The sequence below is a fragment of the Anabrus simplex genome, chromosome 10 (genome assembly GCF_040414725.1).
Source record: "Anabrus simplex isolate iqAnaSimp1 chromosome 10, ASM4041472v1, whole genome shotgun sequence".
NCBI classification, from domain to species: domain Eukaryota; kingdom Metazoa; phylum Arthropoda; class Insecta; order Orthoptera; family Tettigoniidae; genus Anabrus; species Anabrus simplex.
This window is the reverse complement of record NC_090274.1, coordinates 130,609,967-130,631,592: the sequence shown is the minus strand read 5'-3', so window position 1 is coordinate 130,631,592 and position 21,626 is coordinate 130,609,967. Positions and strand designations below refer to the sequence as shown.

At 39.8% G+C, this 21,626-nt stretch overlaps 1 protein-coding gene across 1 annotated transcript in view; it reads left to right on the top strand.

Moving 5' to 3' along the window:
• The window catches only part of LOC136882074 (zinc finger protein 501), a 197,929-nt gene extending 179,408 nt beyond the window's left edge, over positions 1 to 18,521 (top strand). The window contains exon 10 of the mRNA XM_067154579.2: positions 17,597 to 18,521. Coding sequence (XP_067010680.2) covers positions 17,597 to 18,365 — 769 coding nt within the window. The 3' untranslated portion in view covers positions 18,366 to 18,521. The remainder of the gene's footprint in view (positions 1 to 17,596) is intronic.
• The last annotated feature ends 3,105 nt before the right edge of the window (positions 18,522 to 21,626 follow it).

The following is a 21,626-nucleotide window of genomic DNA, read 5'->3' as shown; positions in this document are numbered from 1 at the left end:
AAGTAGTTCAGTGTGAGCTCTGCCATTGAGCGAAGGGGAGGAAAGAGTCATGGGTTCAGTTCAGTAAACAGGAGTAGTTGGAGTTGAGCTGAGTGTAGGCTCAGCAGTTGAGAGCCATCGTGACAGTTGAGCTGACTGTGAGTGACTCCCTGAGTTGAGTCAGGCAGCATGTGGAGTGTCCATCTGTCGAACTGTGTGTCTGTCATCATAGGTCGGCTGCTGGAAGTTTTTTTTTTTTTTTTCTAGTTGCTTTATATACTATGTTGTTCAAATTTTGTGCACACCTTCCCTGTTTCATGGAAATAACTGTAGAGGTGACACTGCTGCTTTGTCTCCGAATGCCTGAATTCCAGTGAGCCTTCTGCCATGGCCAACCACAGCCAACTATTCATTCAGCAGCGCGCCAAAACAGTAATCTTTTATTGCGAATCGAAAAGTGTTACGGCGTCACAAATAAAATTTCGAGCTGTATTTCAGACCAGGTGGACACCAGCAAGGAACACTATCCTTCGCTTATACAGAAACTTTGAAGAACAAGGCAGTGTGAAGGAAGAAAAGCGACCACGTGCACCAGCAGTTCGGTTTCCTTAAAACATCGCTGCAACAGGGCGAACTTCAAGAGAAAGTGGAATATCGCGCTGTTCAGTTCAAACAATGTTACACGGCGACCTTCAATTGTACCCATACAAAATGACTGTACTACACAAGCTAACAGATCTTCACAGGCAGAAGAGATTGCAGTACGCATTATGGACTCAAGATAAAGATGAAGTACTGTTTAACACCTGGCTCTCTGATAAAGCCTATTTTCATCTAAACAGGGCAGTTAATAAACAAAATGTGCAATTTTGGGCTACAGAAAAACCAGACAAGGTCTCAAAGTCACATGGAAATGCATGCTCAAATTGTGCAGCTCTGCAGTGAAATTCATGAAGACCTGTGCCCCGAAAGTCGTCAGCAACATGCGTACTCGTCTCGAAGAGGTTGTCGGCAGCAGTGGAGGCCACACTGAACATGTGATATAGTAAAACGTATTTCCAGGGTCCAAGCTACCTGTGTTTAAAATTTCGTTAGTGTTCTTTGAAAAATAAAGTTGTTATTCTAAAAGTACATGTGTCAACTATTCGTGCGCCACCCTGTAGGTCTTATGGCAAGGATGGGACAGGGAAGGGCTAGGAGTGGGAAGGAAGCAGCCGTGGCCTTAATTAAGGTACAGCCCCAGCACATGCCTGGTGTGAAAATGGGAAACCACAGAAAACCATCTTCAGGGCTGCCGACAGTGGGGTTCGAACCTACTATCTCCGGAATACTGGATACTGGCCGCACTTAAGCGACTGCAGCTACCGAGCTGGGTCAGGCTGCTGGAAGAGAATGCCACGTGTTCTGGTGCGGTGGAGAATAGAACATCAGAATTCAGCATGGGGCTGTGAGCGTACTTGTACCGGAGAGTGTGGACAGTGGGTACCATCCTGAACTGCGAGACTGTCGCGTGAAAGTGGCAACAAAGTAACTGTGTGGCTGAGTGAGACCGAAGTATATACTTCTGTTAGATAATTCCGCAGTAGATTTACATGATTTTGTGTGGTAGTAGATACAGTAATGACACTTATCCCACACTTGTATACACCAGTTCATCACCACAGTGCACAGTCGTACAGTGCATACACATTCCATGTTTTGTACAGTAATACTGTACAGTACTGTCATTCACTTCTTCCATTAATCCAGAATTGAATGCTAGATGCAACTATCCCTGGTAGCACGGTTCTCAATTAAAATGCGGACATGGCAAATAATGTCAACAATTTTACATCATTTTTCTCTAGCAAAAAAAAAGATTGAATGTCCTTTATGGCTGATACGGCATGTTAGTAAGACTTAACATTACACAAACCATCTTCTTCATCGTCTTTGTTCTCATCATCGCCATCAGTTCCTGTTTTCTTTTCTCGGAGGTGATGGGTGATGCACTCTTTGATGTTTTCTAATGCAGCCTCTAGGTCTATTGGCACAAACTTCCGCATTGACATTACCATAACTACACTGTTTGAGAGTTTGTTGTAGCAAGTCAGTATTTTAGCTTATTATTATTTCTTAATTGGGCTAAATTTAACTAGAGGAAGACAACCACGACTTATGGAGTTGGTTTTTGAGGGAAGTGTAGGTGGTAAAAATGGTAGGGGTTAACCAAGATGTGAATATGATAAGCAGATTTAGGATGCTAGTGGCTTTACATCGCACCGACACAGATAGGTCTTATGGTGACGATGGGATAGGAAAGGCCTAGGAGTTGGAAGGAATAGGCCGTGGCCTTAATGAAGGTACAGCCGCAGCATTTAACTGGTGTGAAAATGAGAAACCACGGAAAACCATCTTCAGGGCTGCCGACAGTAGGATTCGAACCCACCATCTCCCGGAAGCAAGTTCACAGCCGTGCTCCCGTGACCGCACAGCCAACTCGCTTGGTGATTTAGGATGCAGCAGTTAGGTAAAAAGGAAAAGGTTTAGCACAGGATAGGGTGGCAAGGAAAGCTGCATCAAACGAGTCTTTGGACTGATGACTCCAACAACAACAACATGATTTGTTCATCAGGGTGTGAGACTAATTTGACTTTGTGAGAGCATTGGCATACTGTATTTGGCGACACTCCTTTCACTAATTTTGTGATGCAAATTACAACATCAAGCACAGGCAAATATTTCGTGTCTCAGCCATCTAAGGTCCATTCAGAATACACATGTACAGAAAAGGGTTAGACAGGAAATTTATATGTTTTTATTACAGTAACGAAACTTTCTTCCGTTTCTGTGTCAGACAGGTTCCGTTAAATACAGGTAAACCATAATTCAAGGGACCGGAAACATTTTCTTTTATGCACAGCTTTCCAGTTGATGGAGGTTCCAAAATAGCAGGTTTTACTGTATAACAACATCTTTATTGCTCTAAGTAGTTGTACTTTGTCCATCAAAGTATCTTGAAGTTAATACAAAATTTGCTAGGCTGAGTAGCTCTGATGCTGGAGCGCTGGCCTTGTGAGCCCAACTTGGCTCAGTCTGGTGGTATTTAAGGGGCTCTGGTATCATGGAAAATGATTCAATTTATCATTTTTATTTTTTTCTTTCTAATTATTGATCTTGAGAATCGCCTCTTTAATTTGGTGTATAATGCATACATATCTGTAACTTGGAAGTGCTTTAAAGAAACGATTTACGAGAAAGCAGTGTGGGCGTGGCAGTCTTCACAGCTTTGCTTCAACAGATTATGCACTGAACCACACACTCTGCTCCAAACGAATGGATACATGGTGTAAGTACAAGCAGAACGCCAACCATTTATACACAAGGATGGTTTACCATATGCTGTCATAGAGAAACTTAAGCCTATTTTCAGCAGTGGCGTATGCTGGTATCAAGACACTAGACTTAGGTTACCCCTTTTTGATAGTTGGTTTAGGGAACGTCAAGCCTTAAGCGTTTTGAGCTGCAGCCAATAGCCAACGGAGAAGCCTGCTTCACAAGGTACTGCCCTGACCTCTGCTACCACCAATACTCAACACCTGATCAATCGAGTTGGTAGCCTAATGCTTAACAAATTGAAGTCCAGCTTTGAGGCTGAATGGATAGAATGCTTACCTTTGGTCCGACGGACCCGGTTCAATATTCAGAATCAACCCCCTCATACTGTTAATTCCCCTGGCTTTGGGACTGAATGTTTATGATGTCTTCGCCATTCATTTTATCCTTATTAGGTCACCACCAAGCCTATACCGATTTTTTTAAAAAAAATTTCTCTATCTGCTTTACGACACACCGACACAGATAGGTCTTATGGCGATGATGGGATAGGAAAGGTCTAGGAATGGGAAGAAAGCGGCCGTGGCCTTAATTAAGGTACAGCCCAGCATTTGCCTGGTGTAAAAATGGGAAACCACGGAAAACCATCTTCATGGCTGCCGATTGTGGGGTTCGAACCCACTGTCTCCCAGATGCAAGCTCACAGCTGCACGCTCCTAACCGCACGGCCAACTCGCCCGGTTATACAGATGTCATGTACCATTATTATTATTATTATTATTATTATTATTATTAACATCATCATTATAATCATTAAAGAACAATGTTGAATTTTACAGCAGTTGTACCCATCGTTCACTGGTTAATTATCTTCCTCGGAAGATCAGTGGTGGTGTCCGACCCATGATCACGGGTTCGATTCCAACCAACAAAAGAGAACACTAAAACTGAAAGATTGTGTTTCATTTTAGCAGATCTACCTATAAAAATAAAACTATATTACTCTTATAACAGCAGCCCTGCAGTGTCTTCCTACAAGGATGTAGAAGTAAACGGGAGTGAAATACTAGCACTCCGTTATCTATATAATTAAGTCAGAAGGATGAGGTGAGGAAGTATATGCGATAATTAACGCATGGTTGATAGTTAGCAGTGGCGATCTGACAGGCCAAAGCCTAGCATACCTATCCTCCGCCGGTCCCCGCGCCTGTAGGCATACAGCAGAAAGCCGCGTGAGGAGAGTCAAGGGGAGCGGGACGAGAGTCTGGGCTGAAATATCAGTCTCTGAAGCCTTGCTCTCAGAAATATGTGCGACGTCTTTCCTCATTGCTTTCAAGGTTTGCAAATGGAACAATGTGTCAGATGCTTACAATATAATGTGCTTTAGATTTCTATGACTTGCATTTGAGGTTTGGGCTTCATTGATAACCCAAGTAGCCCTCAGTATACGCTCCCCCTGTAGATGGGGGCGGTAGGATAACACCCACAGTATCCTCTGCCTGTCATAAGAGGTGACTAAAAGAGGCCCAGGGGCTCTGAACTTTGGAGCATGGGTTGGCGACCATGGGGCTCTTAGCTGAGTCCTGGCATTGCTTCCACTTACTTGTGCCAGGCTCCTCACTTTCATCTATCCTATTCGACCTCTCTTGGTCAACTCTTGTTCTTTTCCAACCCTGACTCTATTAGGTTTGCGAGGGCTAGGGAATCTTTCATTTTCACGCCCTTCATGGCCCTTGTCTTCTTTTGGCCGATATCTTCATTTTTCGAAGTGTCGGAACCCTTCCCCTTTTTCCCTCTGATTAGTGTTATATAGAGGATGGTTGTCTAGTTGTACTTCCTCTTAAAACAGTAATCACCACCACCACCACTACCACGTCAGTATACGCCACTGATTTTTCTGGGTCCTATCTGATGTACAGTTACTGAAAAAGTGTGCACATGGTCATACTGCACCTGTCCCGGGCTCGACAGAGTGCTGAATATAAAATTTAACTTCACAAATACCAGGGTTGGGGCAAGAGTCATGGCAGCTATTTGTTTCTTGAATATACCAGTCACCGAGCTGGATAGCTGCAGTCGCTTAAGTGCGGCCAGTATCCAGTATTCAGGAGATAGTAGGTTCGAACCCCACTGTTGGGAGCCCTGAAAATGGTTTTCCATGGTTTCCCATTTTCACACCAGGCAAATGTTGGGGCTGTACCTTAATTAATTAAGGCCACGGCCGTTTCCTTCCCATTCCTAGCCCTTTCCTGTCCCATCATCGTCATAAGACCTATCTGTGTTGGTGCGACGGAAAGCAACTAGCAAGATACCAGTCCGGTTGGAAAATGGGACATATACAGACGAAAGGACAAGGTGTTAATTACATGTGTGGACAATGAATAGCACTGAAATAAAGTAACACACTAATTTATTACAGTAGTATACCGGGCAATATGGCCTTCCCGGTGCAAAAGAATGAAAACACAGTATACATAAAGTTGACATGACAAACCTGGGCCTACAGACCCTCAAAGTAGTCCCCTGTTACTGACACCACACGCTGCCAACAATGTGGGAGGCGCTGAATACCATCTGCCTCAGCATTTGCCGCACCATTTGTGAATCGGGTCACCTGTTGGCGCACAGCATTAGCAATGTCCTCTCGTGTTGCAAACCGCCTACCACGCAGTGGTTCCTTAATCTTTTGAATGAGATCAAAGTCACAGGGCGAAATGTCGGGAGAGTACGGTGGGTGCTCCAATACTTCCCACCCCCCAACGTTGCAGTAGATGCTCTACACACTCTTGCTTTATGTGGTTTTGCATTGTCATGCAGGATTATTGCACTGTCCACAAGATCCGGACGTTTCTCCCGAACGCCACGTCGTACCTGTCGCACCAGGAAGTGTTTCATTTTCTGTATTGATCGGTTACATTATACAGACAAGAAATATGTTCCATCTATCAATACTTTATTTACTATAAACAGATTTACATCAGTACCAGTTTCGGCCTTCTACGGCCATCATCAGCTGGTATGTTACAATATTGTAGCCATTAGACGTATATCACAAAGATGTTATTATGATTAGATCATCTGGATGTCTAATGGGGTTAAAAATAAAATATATTGTAGCAATGTTTTGTCCATGTAGGATTAAAATAGTATCTATGATCAATTGGCAGTGAAGGCTACAGTAAACTAAAACTTATTGAGTGTACATTAGACATATTGAGCACATTAAACATATTAAAATACGTAAAGCACAGTATAAAACACTTGATAAGTTTAAACACACTAAAATATAAGGTACATGTATGTTAAAACACTTGTTGAAATTTGAGAGTTCGTGTTGTGTGGAGTTCCTTCTTCAAGCTTCCTTACAGTTCTTGCACTTCTATGTCTATGTTAATAAAGTGAACTTCGAGAATATTCTGTTTGGCTGATATATGTCATGTTAATTCGTGGTGAAAACCCTTGTCGTAAAAAAATTTTCAAGTACTGTTGTGATTCAACCGCTGATATACTTCAGTAAGTTTTGTGACAGACTGCAGAGTCTTGAGTTTTAAAATTTTGATTAAAGGAGCTGTTGCTAGCGACTCCTCTCTCGTTTGTATTTGTGTTGTAGATATTGCTGTTGTTGTTGTTGTGGAGGTCGTGTAGCGTTGTGTTTGGAAGCTTGCTGTGTACCAGCAATATATTTTATTTTTAACCCCATTAGACACCCAGATGATCTAATCATAATAACATCTTTGTGATATATGTCTAATGGCTACAATATTGTAACATACCAGCTGATGATGGCCGTAGAAGGCCGAAACTGGTAGTGATGTAAATCCGTTTATAATAAATAAAGTATTGATAGGTGGAACACATTTTTTGTCTGTATAATGCACCAGGAAGTCCCTGTAGTACTGTGCGGTCACTGTTCTGCCATGTGGAACAAAGTGGCAAACAATGACACCCCTGACATCACACACGACGATCACCATCAATTTGACTGGGGAAGAATTCTGACGGACCTTCTGCCTCCTTGGTGATCCAGCATGTCGCCACTCTGTGGACTAACGTTTCAATTCTTGTTTGTATGCCCTGGCCCAAAATTCATCGATGGCGATTATTTGTGACAAGAATTGATCACTGTCCTGCTGCCAGCGTGCAAGGTGGTCGGAGCATATTGCATAGCGCACCCACCGTTGAACTTCCATCAGAGCATGCGGTACCCACCGCGATGCGATTTTGCGCAGTTGCAGCTCATTACGCAATATCCTGTGGACGGTGCATTTCTCGATGCCACTTGCCCTCTCTAACTCCAGTAGCATCCATCATCTGTCTTCATCCAGGAGCTGCTCGATGACGGCAAGTGCTACATCGGTCCGCACACTGACAGGTCGTCCCGAACGTTGCTCATCACTGGTTGACACACGTCCATGCTGAAACTTTTCTACCCACTGTGCTACTGTACGGTATGGTAGGACATTATTCCCAAGGGCTTCCACTAATTCACTGTGACATTCCATCGCATTTCTCCCTCGGAGAATGGCTATTTTTATGTAAGCGCGCTGCTCAACACGGATTACTTCCATCTCGCACGACACTCACCAATTGACTGATTTCACAGCCCTCACTGCGCTACTACCAGCTATCACAGAGCCATCTGTTGTTCTGCATACACATTATGCCTGCAGAATTTCCACAAGACACATATACATTTGTGATCCGTTCACATATCTAAAAGAAAAAAACCAGTTGCCATGACTTTTGCCCCAATCCTCGTATATCATTGGATGGAAATCTTCTGGATGAAGAACTTTGGAAATACGGGTCAATGGTTCTGTTCATTAAATAAAGTGGGCACTTAATCTAAACATATTGAAAGTAGGGCACTATAATAAGAGGAATACGCTAATCTACTAAATGATAAGAATGGATTATTCCCAATTAAAAAACACAATTTTAATTTCTGAGAGAGTCATATGAAAATATTTACACACACAAGAAATGCCATATTATTGCCTATGTGGCAATTTTAAACACTGAACTTTATCAAACTGTGAGAAATCTTGGAGTGACAATGAATGAAACTTTAAATTGGTCTGAATATATTTAAAATGTGTGTAAACAAATATTTTCAATACTTCATTCAGTTAAAAGAAACAGCGATATTTTACCGTTTAATGTGAGAGTCAAACTCTTACAAACACAAGTGCTTCCCGTCCTCGACTACTGTTATGTCATTCTTCTAGACGCAACAAAAGAGCAGACATTGAAACTTCAGTGAGCGCTTAATTGTTGCCTTCGATTTATATACAGTTACGATACACATGTATGTCACCCCATACTACCACACTATTTCATGGCTGAAACCTGACAAACGATGAACGTATCACATACTGATACAGATATACAGACTGCTCTCTGAAGACAGACCACTATACATTTCATCCCAGCTTAAGTATTTGTCCTCCTTTCACAGCAGTAATGCCCGCTCTGGTTCCTCCCTTTCTATTCCTGTTCACCAATCCTCTATGTACAACAATTCCTTCATTGTGACAGGTTCTAAACTTCGGAATTCCCTGCCTGTTAGTGTCAGAAATACCACCTCATAAGACTGCTTGCCGAGACTACCTGCTGACTAACTTGTATGACTGGATGATCGAATGAATGTGAGTTAGAAAAGTGTAATGCTCCCAATGATGTATCACTACAGTAGTTAAATGTAAGAGAGGGCCAGGAACCCTAACTTTGCCACCTACAAAGGCATAATAAATAAAATAAATAAATAAATATGGGTAATGCTCTTAAATATCATTGTCAGTTTGTTTAATAACTCCTGAATCTCATTCTGGCATTCCCAAATCAACTCATTATATTATTACATAGCAACACAAAATTAAATGAAAAGGATGGCACAGTATACTCGCTGTGTTCTGACATAAGTCACTCCCGCTTTTTATCTAGTCATGGCAATAATGTAGTCGCTAATAAGATCTGCATTATCACATTAATTACTCATCACTAGAGCCTGGATTTGCATGCAAATGCATGTTTTTAAATAAGCTGGTTACACTTCTCAAAGTTTGTAAATATTCGTTTTATGGCTTAACGATTCCAAATAATCGTACTTTTTCCCTGCATGTTTGCATGTTTTTGCCTTTTTAAGGGATAATTCATGCATAATCCATATTTTGATGATTTTGGATTTAAGAAGGAATATTTGGACATTTAATATTGCATAATATGACTTTTCTTCTGACTTTGGGGCATGATAGTGCCTTTCATAATTGTTGGTATGCAGAACTTGGGAGTTTTCCATTTTATGCAGGTTGTCATTGAGGGACGGAGATAATATATTCCTGACATCCTGTGTTACAACCAAAGTTAGTACATATGGTAGAGGTCCTATAATCCAATCAACCTATCACTTCCTTATCTGTTGTTTGAGTAAACATTGACGTAAGTGGAAGTTCCCACGTCGATCTCTGTAATTCTTAGGGATAAGGTGTCCCAGTTATATATTGCTATGAATTGAACATTAAATTATGCATTACTCATTGACGACTCATTTGTGAAATGAACAAAACTTGTATCACACTTCTGTGATGCCGCGTTAATGAAATAGCAGCTTACAAACCTTGGTTTTGCACTGAAGTATCTTCCGTTGTTATCTTGGAATTCCCTACCCGGAATTCTCACTCGTCACACGTCTTTGTTACCAGAGCTGGCAATAGTTACCAGTTTTTGAGGACATTCAAAAGTGTCTGCAATCATTGCATGGATAAGTAGCTGTGGCAGCTATAAATAGGTTGAATAAAGTGATCCTTTCAAATCTTGACATTGAATTCGTCGAACTTATATAATGATACAGATGTTGATTCCCATAGGGAATCTGAAATATTTGTCCCAAATGAGTAAATTTATAATACCAATATAAATGGTCCACTATTGGACATTATAAATTTTCCAGCTAACTCATTCCTGGTTGCCAGCGTTTTACCCCCATGTGCTAGGTTGGACTCATCAGTTGGTACCTAGCACACCTACCAAGACGCATGGCTCATGCATACTGTGGAGGCCACTGCGTAGGCCACTTGAAGCCACCGGCAGTGCCAATGCACTATGAGAGACTTCGTCTCCATGGTATGAACTAGCCATGTGTCTTCGTAGGTGTGCTAGGTACCAACTGACAAGCCCAACCTAGCACACGGGGGGCAAAACGGTGGCAACCAGGAATGAGTTAGCTGGAAAATTTATAATCTCCAATAACGGACAATTTATATTGGTATTATAAATTTACTCATTTGGGACAAATATTTCAGATTCCCTATGGGAATCAACATCTGTATCATCTGTTGGCCAAGCAGGCATCAGTTTTTGATAGTGAGACTGCTCACCTGCATACACCCAGCGTCAGTGGGTAGGGTCTGACACATCCCACTCTGACGAGTCTAGTGTCAGACTTAAGACGAAACGCCGGTTAATAGAGCGAACACCTGAAAAGCTTTACTTCTGATATGTTTGCAGCTATTGCGCTCGGTGAACTGAATTTTGATAGTGCATATTTCCCAGTTTATTGTGCATAGTTTCCCATGTGATAGTGCATGAATGCGCGCATATTTTGAGATTTAATAATGCATGGAATTCCGGGCCCTACTCATCACACTATCGAATATATTCATTTCTCCAGGGTAATAACTTATTCTAATATTTACAAAGCAGACACACGACATAGGTTAGGCTGTAACTCCACAGAAATCAACATACACTGACACAATACACAACACTATAAGCACGTATTACAGTGAAGCATTATCCTGTAAATACAATATATAATCCACACACTTTAATGCTTTCCAAAAATCTGTGACCCTTTTCAGGTCTCCTGATGTCGATCCAAGGATGCTGATACAAATCGGGTATCGAACCACACTGTTTTGACTTTAAGGTGCTATCTAAAAATCCCTACTATGATCTTATTTAAATATATAAGTTGGAGGTGTGTACATTACCTATCAGATCATTAAAAATGTACAGCTCTGGTAACAACAAATTATGATACTTCAGTATTCAGTACAGTGTAAAACGGGAAACATTTTAGGCAGTTTGTGCGAGGTGGTCGACAGACATTTAGCAGGACAAGCAGCCGAGGGTCGGGCACTCACCCCTCTTGCCATTCATTACAATCTCACCCGGACATAAACACGTAAGTCTTCATTGAATTGTCTCATGTCCGCTAGACATATGAGCGTTTACGGATACTCTTCAAATATCATTTCATTTCAATACCTCAACCACTTCCAGTATTGGTTCACCTCATTATTATTAGTATATTTCTAAAAATCTGTTGCCTTGCACATTCTCACATATATGGTTTTCACCCTTCACTTTCACACACGTGTATCTAGTATCCACTCATTGAGATGATCCTAATCGACAGGGATTTAACTTAATATCTCACTCACTCGCGTGTCTATCTAAGGTCATGGTTTGCACCTCGAGTCAGCTTTCCTTTCTCCAGTCGTCAGCACCCTTAGACTAATACCTGTAATCATGCATTAAATATGTGAAGCATCTGAATAATCTATTTTTGAAAAAATTGAGAAGTTCCGTATTACCTGACTGAAATTAGAATATGAAGTATGCTGCATTATCTAAATCCACCCTTACGAATGCTTCACTCAAACAGAACAAACTATAGGCCTTATATACTACTTCATGCAAAATTCTGTGAAATAATTTTGTGATTAGCCAGTAATGACAGAAGACAAGAAAATAAAACTAATAAAGAAAACTTTACCCCATTGAAATACATATATTGCATCACCTACACATTATAAAAAATCAAAATGCATGCTGATAGATTCTATTTAAAAAGTTAAGTTTACATATTAATGCGATGTGGCTGATTTTCATGCTAAGAATATGATGGGAATGTACATATCATTTGCTGTGTGTAACGTGCTGTCATCTAGTGGTACCCATATGGATTTAGTTATCCATAACTGGTATCTCGCTAGCAGGCGCGTTCTCTTAGTGGTGAATCCTGGGTTCAAAGAGCACTCACATACATGCACAAAAATTAGGAATTGGTTATTTGAAGCACTATTTATATGTCTTTGAATAATATAACATTGATAGATCCACTCATAGACTCGAAATGGTCTACCCAAGTAGTGATTACTGTCCCGGAAGACTGCCACTCAATTCCTGTACATTATAGAGAGAAATGTTTGCTGATTTATTTGTTCCTACATGAGTGTCACTATTCATTTATGGTACACTTTTCTGGCCAATATGACATTTATTCGTTAGAGTGGTTGTCTCTGATGACTGCACATAGTGTACATTAATCACAGTACCATAACTACTGGTGTCTATCTCCCATAACTCACTATATCATGGCGATTTTACAATGACACCCATTCTCAATAAACATATTAATTTAGCCCGCAGTAGGACTACTTGGGATTAGTATTTTACATGTTCCTCACACCACAACTATCACTTCATACAAAGAAAATGTAACTGCACTATGAATGCTTATCAGACAGACCTCTGGCTATCACAATCCTCAATATACTGAGAGTCAAACTTTCTCAAGGTTGACCTTTTATAGAAGACATGGATCGTCTGCTATGGAGAGGGTAAACTCCTCCCCATGAAAAAAATTGCTCTGTTGTTAATTGTCTCTCAAGAGTCATACATATTCATTTTATAAATCTTGACATCTTCTACTTACTGATCTACTTTTGTTTAAATCGCATCACAGGTTTTCTGGTAATCTCTAAAGCATCCTCTTGCATTTTAGCGTACAAAGAGGTGAGGCATGAGGACTCCCCTATCTGTGTCAAGATAAGTATTAGAAACAGATGATTACCATCACTGCACATCTGTCTAAAGCGTGTCATTAAGGATGTGCTCGATGAGTAAATCATCAAATGGAAACTCTAAGTTCCCATGGAGGGAATTAGATATTTTTCCACCAATAGAGCATATCAAAATCAGATGCCTCATTAGTGCTCATACCTGCCAACTTTCCCAATTTAGGTGGGAGACTGCCGATTTTAGCTTATTTTTTGGTAAACTTCAAACAGATTTTTTTTCAAATCCCACCAATTTGGCTTTGTACGGCAGTGGTCGGAAGCTGTTCACTCATTGGGCTACTTTCAAATGAAATATCGACGTTTATTAATACAAGAAATGCACACAAATGTTTATTGAAACCTGTATATCGCGACATGTATATCAGTTGTCAATCTCTCATTCTTGTGTGCTATGATCCTATATGTTCACATCAGTCTAAGTGATAAATATCATTATTGATCCCTATTGAAGATACTAGGCCTATATGTAGGATGCTAAATAGTTTATTATGTCACCTATTCAATACATTAGAAATTTTAAACATTTAGGAATTTATCATTATTTCCGTATGAGACATGTTTCGCCCTTCTTTGAGCGCATCATCAGTCGTAGTAATATGTCAATTTTATATCTTAGTATGTACAGTTTAATTACAAATCAGGTACCTGATTTATGCCTTGAGGTAGTACTATGACTGATGATGCCCTCTACAAAGAAGGGCGAAACATGTCTCATATGGAAATAATGATAAATTCCTAAATGTTTAAAATTTTCAATGTATTGAATAGGTGACATAATAAACTATTTAGCATCCTACTCATCAGTCTAGCCGAATCTAGAGGCTATTCACTACATTTAGAGTCTTTTTTATTAATTTAATGACAGATTTTCAAAGATAGCCACTAGTGACATTTCTAGGGATTTTAGGAGCCATTTTGTACAATTCTAGCAAATTTTAATTTATTTCTTGTTAAAAATAGTATTGCGCTTCACACAATTGTGCAAGTACGAGATATAATATATTAATCTATTTCATTTGCCATTTGCTAAATAATGGCATCTAAGTGCATGACTGATTCACATGTGTGGAGTATGAATTCATACTAGTTTTGTAAGACTTAGCAGTAGAGCCCGGAATTCCATGCATTATCAAATCTCAAAATATGCATGCATTCATGCTCTATCATATGGCAAAACATGCACAATAAACAGAAAAATATGCACTGTCAAAATTCAGTTCCTTTTGAAACTTTGTACAACTACTGTAATTAATCCAAACTGTCTTGATTTAAGCTCATCCATTTTCTGTCAGCACATTCTTAAACACAGAAAATGATCTTTCTGCATTTTCACAACAATACATCTTCTATAAGCTTGATGAATTCAGAATAAGTATTTCAATGGATCACTTCCATCAATGAGTAGGCCCTAATGCACAATTTGATTCAATTTATAGCAATGTATTAGTGGGACACCTTATTCCTAAGAATTACAGAGATCGATGTAGGGCCTTCTGACTTATGTCAGTGTTTACTCAAGCAACAGATAAGAAAGTGATTGGTTAATTAGATTATACGACTGACTTGGTTGTCAAATAGGATGCCAGGAATACATTCTCTCCATCTTTCAGTAATAGACAAATTTATAAGAAGGAAAAATGGTCTCGAATTCTGCAAACCAACATTCATAAAAGGCACTATCATGCAAGTTAACATTATATATGGACCAAACTCAGAAGAAAAGTCATATTATGCAATACTAAATGTTGAAATATTTGCTATTAAATCCAAAATCTTTAAAATGTGCATTATGCATGATTTTCTCTTAAAAAGGCCAAAACATGCACGGGAAAATGACAGTTATTTGGAATCGTTATGTGAAACAACGAATATTTGCAAAGTTTGAGAACTGTAACCAGCTTTTTTTTAAACATGCATTTTCAAAGAAATCCAGGCTTTACTTATCAAAGACCGATCGTCTCACTCTCATACTTCCTGTGAGGGAATAAAGATGTGTACTTTTTAGCCTTTAGCCTGGTGTAGCAACAGACAATAAGTGTTATAAATACATACCATAGTACTTCTGTATTGCACAAGACATGTAGAATTCTCAGTTTTGACTAATTGTATCTCCTCACTTTTCCTTATTGTCATATCATAATCTCCTGATTTTGTAAAGTTGGCAGGTATGAGTGCTAGACAATCTTCATGTTGAAACGATGACGAAGTTGGGAGTCTCCACTTGGAACCTTCTGCAGTAACCTCAATTGTGTTAACTGAGACTAACTACGAATGCAACCTATCGTTGTGCGGTGCATGAGATCACAGCGGACTGTGATGTCCCACCCCTTTGCCTGCTGCAAAGTTTCCAGCATCTGCACATCATTGGTCTAGTCTGTTTAAGCTTAATATTTAATTCATTTGCTGAAAAATGCTTTTCCAAATGGTGAGGTGTTCATAAGTTTTATACAGCTTGCTGAAACAAATTACTTTAGTATAAACTTGAACTTTAAAATGCAATTGGTGTTTCTCAGCTGGTATGTACTGAAACAGGAACATTGCTCTTGGGGAATTCAGTGACCACCAGCAAAAGTTTCTCTTTTTCCCTAATTGCTGCGTTCAAGCTGCCGTTGAGCATTTGCAGTGATTGTAGATAGCTGGGAATGTATTGATGAATGGTACCTAAGGAAAGGTGACAGTTTTGGTTTTAAACAGGGCAATTTCTGACACCACAATAAGACCTTTCAGTTTTCTCAAATTTTAACTTTATATATTGGTTTTTTAATGGCTAGAATGCCTTGAAATACAAAGGACTCACTCTTTTTAAAACCTTGTGGGAAGTTTACCTACAATGCATTAATGCCTGTAACATCTTGCTCAAGACTAAACACCCACTCGCCGTCGCTTCGAGGGATTCACACGCGGAGAGTCAGTAATGTATAGAATGTCTAAAACTAACAAACACTGATACCCGGAAAATAACTGCCAAGAACGGTTTGTACAATACTAAGAAGATCTGTCAAGAGCTACGACAACATGAATTCCCCTCCTGGTGTTCACTACCGCAAAAAGGACCCAGAGTACAACTTTACAAAGAGCACACACCAGCAAACTCTTGGGTGCAAATTCATACCAGACTGTCCTGTAACGAGTGGAGAGAGGCTATAAAGATGACTGCTAATGTTTCTGCAGTGCGCTCGGTGCCAGGCAGATCCCTGGACAACAACCTCTGTCGGCATTGCCACAGAGAGAAAGAAACTCTTGGTCATGTCCTGGGATTCTGCACACGCGGGAGCTCCTAAGAAACACGTGGCACCACCTGATCAGATCCTTCATTGCTGAAGAACTGATAAAGATAGGATTCAATGTACATGAGGAGGTACACGGACTAGCCATAAATAGCCTTTAAAGACAGCAGCTCTCAAGGATTCATATTAAATCCAACTGTGAGGTTCGAGCATCATAGCGGTCAGCCAGAGGAGGTTACAATACCAATATAAATGGTCCATTTTTGGACATTATAAATTTTCCAGCTAACTCATTCCTGGTTGCCAGCGTTTTGCCCCCTTGTGCTATGTACCAACTGATGAGCCAACTTAGCACAGGGGTCAAAACGCTGGCAACCAGGAATGAGTTAGCTGGAAAATTTATAATGTCCAATAATGGACCATTTATATTGGTATTATAAATTTACTCATTCGGGACAAATGTTTCAGGTTCGCTATGGGAATCAACATCTATATCATCAGAGGAGGTTAATCTAGAAAAGATTAGCAAATACAAACCCATTATCCCTTACTACAAATCTAAATACCATCTTCAGGAAATCGAAATAATAGGGATAATGGTCGGAGCTCGTGTACCGTACTTCGTCACTTTGTCGCCACTTCGTCACCACATGGAAACGCTTCCAACTCCCAACGAAGCTCATCCCCGAAATTGAGACCCTGGTCCTCCAAGGCTCCATCAATATCCTGAGACACCACCTACAGCTACAGCTCTGAAATGCCACACTAATTATCCTGTTCCTTTTAGTTTAGAGTTTTCTTCAGTTAATAGATCTGTACAGAAATTTTATGTGTTTTACCTTGTCCTTAGTGGCAGCCTGTAAATACAGGAGGTTGTTCCTAAATAAATGGAAATGTATATAATATACTTTTCTAATATATAGAGATAGAAGAAATAATGATATACTGACATCCTTACTGAATTTGTGAATTACTAAATGAATTATGAATTTTTCCCTGGAAATCTCCCCACATCTTGTGAATAGAGGGTCAACAATGAGAGTGCATATATTTGATCAGCAATGAGTTGCAGTTGTGGAACATGTTGATCCTGTGTTGTGATTAAAAAGATACAAAATATACTTTTGTCAATTGTAGTCTAACAATTTTGTCAGAAATTGTAGTCCTTCAACCAATAGATGATTAATATATTATTTTCTTGTTTTTCAGCATGGAGAATCCAAACCAACTGGTGTTGTATTCATGTTTCTTTTGTGAGGGGAAATTTAATCGTCGCAGCCGTCTGAGACAACATTTGTTAACTCACATTAAGAAAGAGAAAAACTGTGTCGTATGCAATGATACGTTCAAAAGTCGCACATCCCTCTTACATCACATGGTGTCGCACGCCACGGAAATTATACGACGTTGTTCAGTTTGTGGGAAATCGTTTGGGAGACTGAACCTCCTAAAGCAGCATATAATGATACATTCTGATGAAAAGCCTTTTACCTGCCCTATTTGTGGTTTTGCATTCAGGGATAAACATAAGTTAAAGAAACATGTTTTAACTCATACGGGAGAAAGGCCCCACAGTTGTAAGATATGTGGCGCGACATTTACGCAAAAATGCAGCCTTAATGTTCATGTTCGAGGTCACTCTGGGAATAGACCACATCAATGTAGCATATGTGGAGAGGCCTTTGGAAGGTTATGGACCTTAAAGAAACACCAAGTAACTCACAATTCTGACTACCTGTTTTCTTGCAGTATTTGTGGTAAAGCCTTACGACACAGGAGTACCCTTCTCAAACACTATGCAACACACAGTGAAGAAAAGTTCTATTTTTGTGATAAATGTGGCACTGGCTTTAGGGAAAAGGGAAATTTGACGAGACATTTTCTTCTCCACACGAGCGAAAGGTCATTCCCTTGTACAGTATGTGACAAAGTTTTCCACAACAAGTCTTTGTTAAATAAACACCAAGCATCGCACTAAAATTAACCTCTTTCTTGAAATGCTTCCGGTCAAGTTTTTAAATGTAAAAGTAATCTATTTCATTATTCTGTAAATGTGAGGAAGCAACCTATCATGTCACATTCTGAGATAAAACCATTCCCGTTTATCACCAGCTGACACCCTGTGGGCGAGGGAATACACTCACGCTATCGCCTGTCGTAGGAGAAAACCAAAAGGGGCGATGGAATTAGCAGCATGTGACTAGTGATTAGTACCGTAATGTGAGGAACACCCTGGGTCGATGTTACTTGCAGTCAGTGCCAGCATGTAATGAACACCGCGGGTCTGGGCAAGGCAGGGGAGAGGGCACTCGACTACAAAGACTAGCATCTAGCGGGAATAGGTGCCAAGTTCTGTGCTCAAATGGGTTGGTTCCACTATGTTCTGAATGGGTCTGTGTTACCTACGAGTAGTATTATGTGGGGAACACCATGTGTCTGTGAGTGGTGCTATTATGCGCGACATACCATGGGTCTACATTATCTATGATCAGTACCGCCATGCGAGGAACACCATGATTCTACGTTACTTGTGATTAGTATCACTATGATAGGAACACCATGGTTTCAGGGGCCAGTGACCTGGAGTATGGATCCCTTCAGATAATAAGCATCCCAGTAATTAAGGCATTGTGAATTGGATTGACTGTTTTGGTTTCACATTCATTTTTTACAGTCATTCATCCTGGATCATTTTATCAAAATCATTTTAGATTCTACTCAGTCGATAAATTCTGAAGTTTAAATTTTTATTTCGTTGCCCTGCGTACGATTATGGGCCGATGACCTAGCTGGTAGCCACAAGCATCTCCATATCTTCACCTGTCGTGACATATTTCTTGCTTCACATTCTTCTGTCAGGTAGGATTCTTGCTCATGGTGTTGTCTTTCACAATATGTCCTATTTAATTGGCCCTTACTTCCATTTCTCTTATGTACTTCCTATACACGCCAGCTTCCTGTGATACTTGTTCATTCATTTTCACATCTCTCCCCTACGAGACGTTTCTCGTAGCGTCAGAGGTTCACTATTATTTGAAGCATTGCCATGCTGTGTATGTTGTTGGTTTTTTTTCATTTTCACATCATTCACCCATATATAGTATTTTAGAATTTATTTTTGTCAATTTTTAATTATTAACCAGCTGAAGATGGCTCAAAATTGCTGAAACATGTCCTGGTAAAAATGTAAATAATAGTTTTAAAAGTGTATTCATTAGGTGGAACATCATAATTATTCTCTTAGGAGTAATGAAAAAGTGCTGTCACAACTATTGAGTAGTATATAGGTAATACCTAAAATATTACAGGAGCAAAGAAGCATTTGCTAAAGGTAGACAACGTTGTGATGTAGGTAATAACTAGTACAGAAGTAAGAAAAAAAATTGAACCTTATTCCTTCATTTCTCCAAGCAAGTATCAGTCGTCTTCTTCTATCCTGCTCAAACACCCCTACCTCCAGCCCTAAGAATATCAGAAGTACTTGTAAAGGTATGGAAAAACCTTAAACAGAATCCAGAGCTACTCATTCACCAAGATATTGCACAAACTGAACATCAACACTTGAAATCAAGGAAACCACTGTGGCGTACAACAGTTCACCTTTAAGGATCTTCAAAGTTACCAGTTCATGGAAAGTCCAGTGGAAGCAGTCTTCAGTAGTCAATACAAATCTAGTTAAAGACCCTTCTAAGCGAATACAAGGATTCAACCTTCCCAGGCATCAGTGAAGGATCATCAACCGAATCCAAACCAGACAAAGCTGATGTGGATATCTGCTGCACAACTGGGGATGGACTACTTCTGCAAATTGCGACTGTGGTGCCTCCTTGCAGACCATCTACCACTTTGTTCCTGACTACCCTTTGTGCTTTCAGAGGAATGATAAAGGACATCCATCATACATCAGTTGAAGCAACAGAATGTGTCAGAGAACTAGACGTAGAATTGTACGATTGTATGAGCTTGTGACTGCACATTTGTCCACAAACTTTGTATATAGATAACTTTGATTCATCATACAATAAATAAATAAACCTCTCATTCTTCTTCCTGAACCTACTCTAACCATATTCTAGGTCTCTATATGGGTTACTTTACTATCAAATCAGTTCCACCATTATCTGCAGCTACGCCAACCATCTCAAACATGACTGTTGCATTCTTTCACTAGGACTGCTTTACCAGAACTTCTCTATAACTTGATCTCTTCCTGTCTTTCCCAGCATACTTTGTAGCAACTTCATTCTGCTTTCCTGATAGGTTTGTGGTCACTCATGACTCAGATTTATACAGTGAGATATGTACAAAGTAACTTGTGTAAAGGGTTCTTTACATTCCACTGGCTCATCATTATTCCACACCAGTTGAAGAGCTCTCCTGCTAGTTCCACTCTGCTACTCATCTTATGACTTCTGATATCTTGCATCCTAAATATCATTTCAACTTATTTATTTCCTCCACTAGCAGGCCTGGTGTCAAATCTTTATATATGACAATATCGATCATGTCACATTTGCAGAAAAAAATTCATTATCAGAATGTTGGCTGGCAGGGTAGAAGTGATGGTATAGAATTTATAATCACCAGATCGCATGTGAGAAGACTGGATTCACTTCCTATTCTCTCTACAGTGTTTGTACGGAGAGTAGACATAAGACGCTCTTGATGGCAATTAATCTGTCAGATGATGATGTCAAACCTTGAGCAAACTTCATGTTATTCAGCTGGTGAAGGCTGTATACCAACACCAGGTTTGATCCTCTTCCTACCTCTTTATCATTATCCCACACCCAAACACGCAGGTTGCCCAGGGACGTCAAATAGAAACACTTGCACCAGCTGAGCCAAACATGTCCTTGGGCACTTGGCACTAAGTCTAGTAGTTAGCTATTTGCTTTTGCATACTCTTTTCCATTTCTCTCCTGTATTACTACAAATCTCTTGCATTTCTCATTCCTAATTTTCATTCTTAAACTCTCAATTGTGAGACTATTAATTAATACTGTCATGTGTTTTGTCCTACATATACTGAATGAGAAACTTGCAAAATGCATTTGAAACTTAGAGTCAAAAAAGAGCAAGACAGTGGTGGTTATGACGTGACAGAATAGTGAAAAGCATCACAAATATTGAAGTTTGGAACCTTGAAATTGTAGACAGCTTCAAATTCCTTGGAGGCTATGTATAGCCTGACCAAACAGCACAACAGGTGAATGTAAGGAAACTAGTTTTTGAAAAA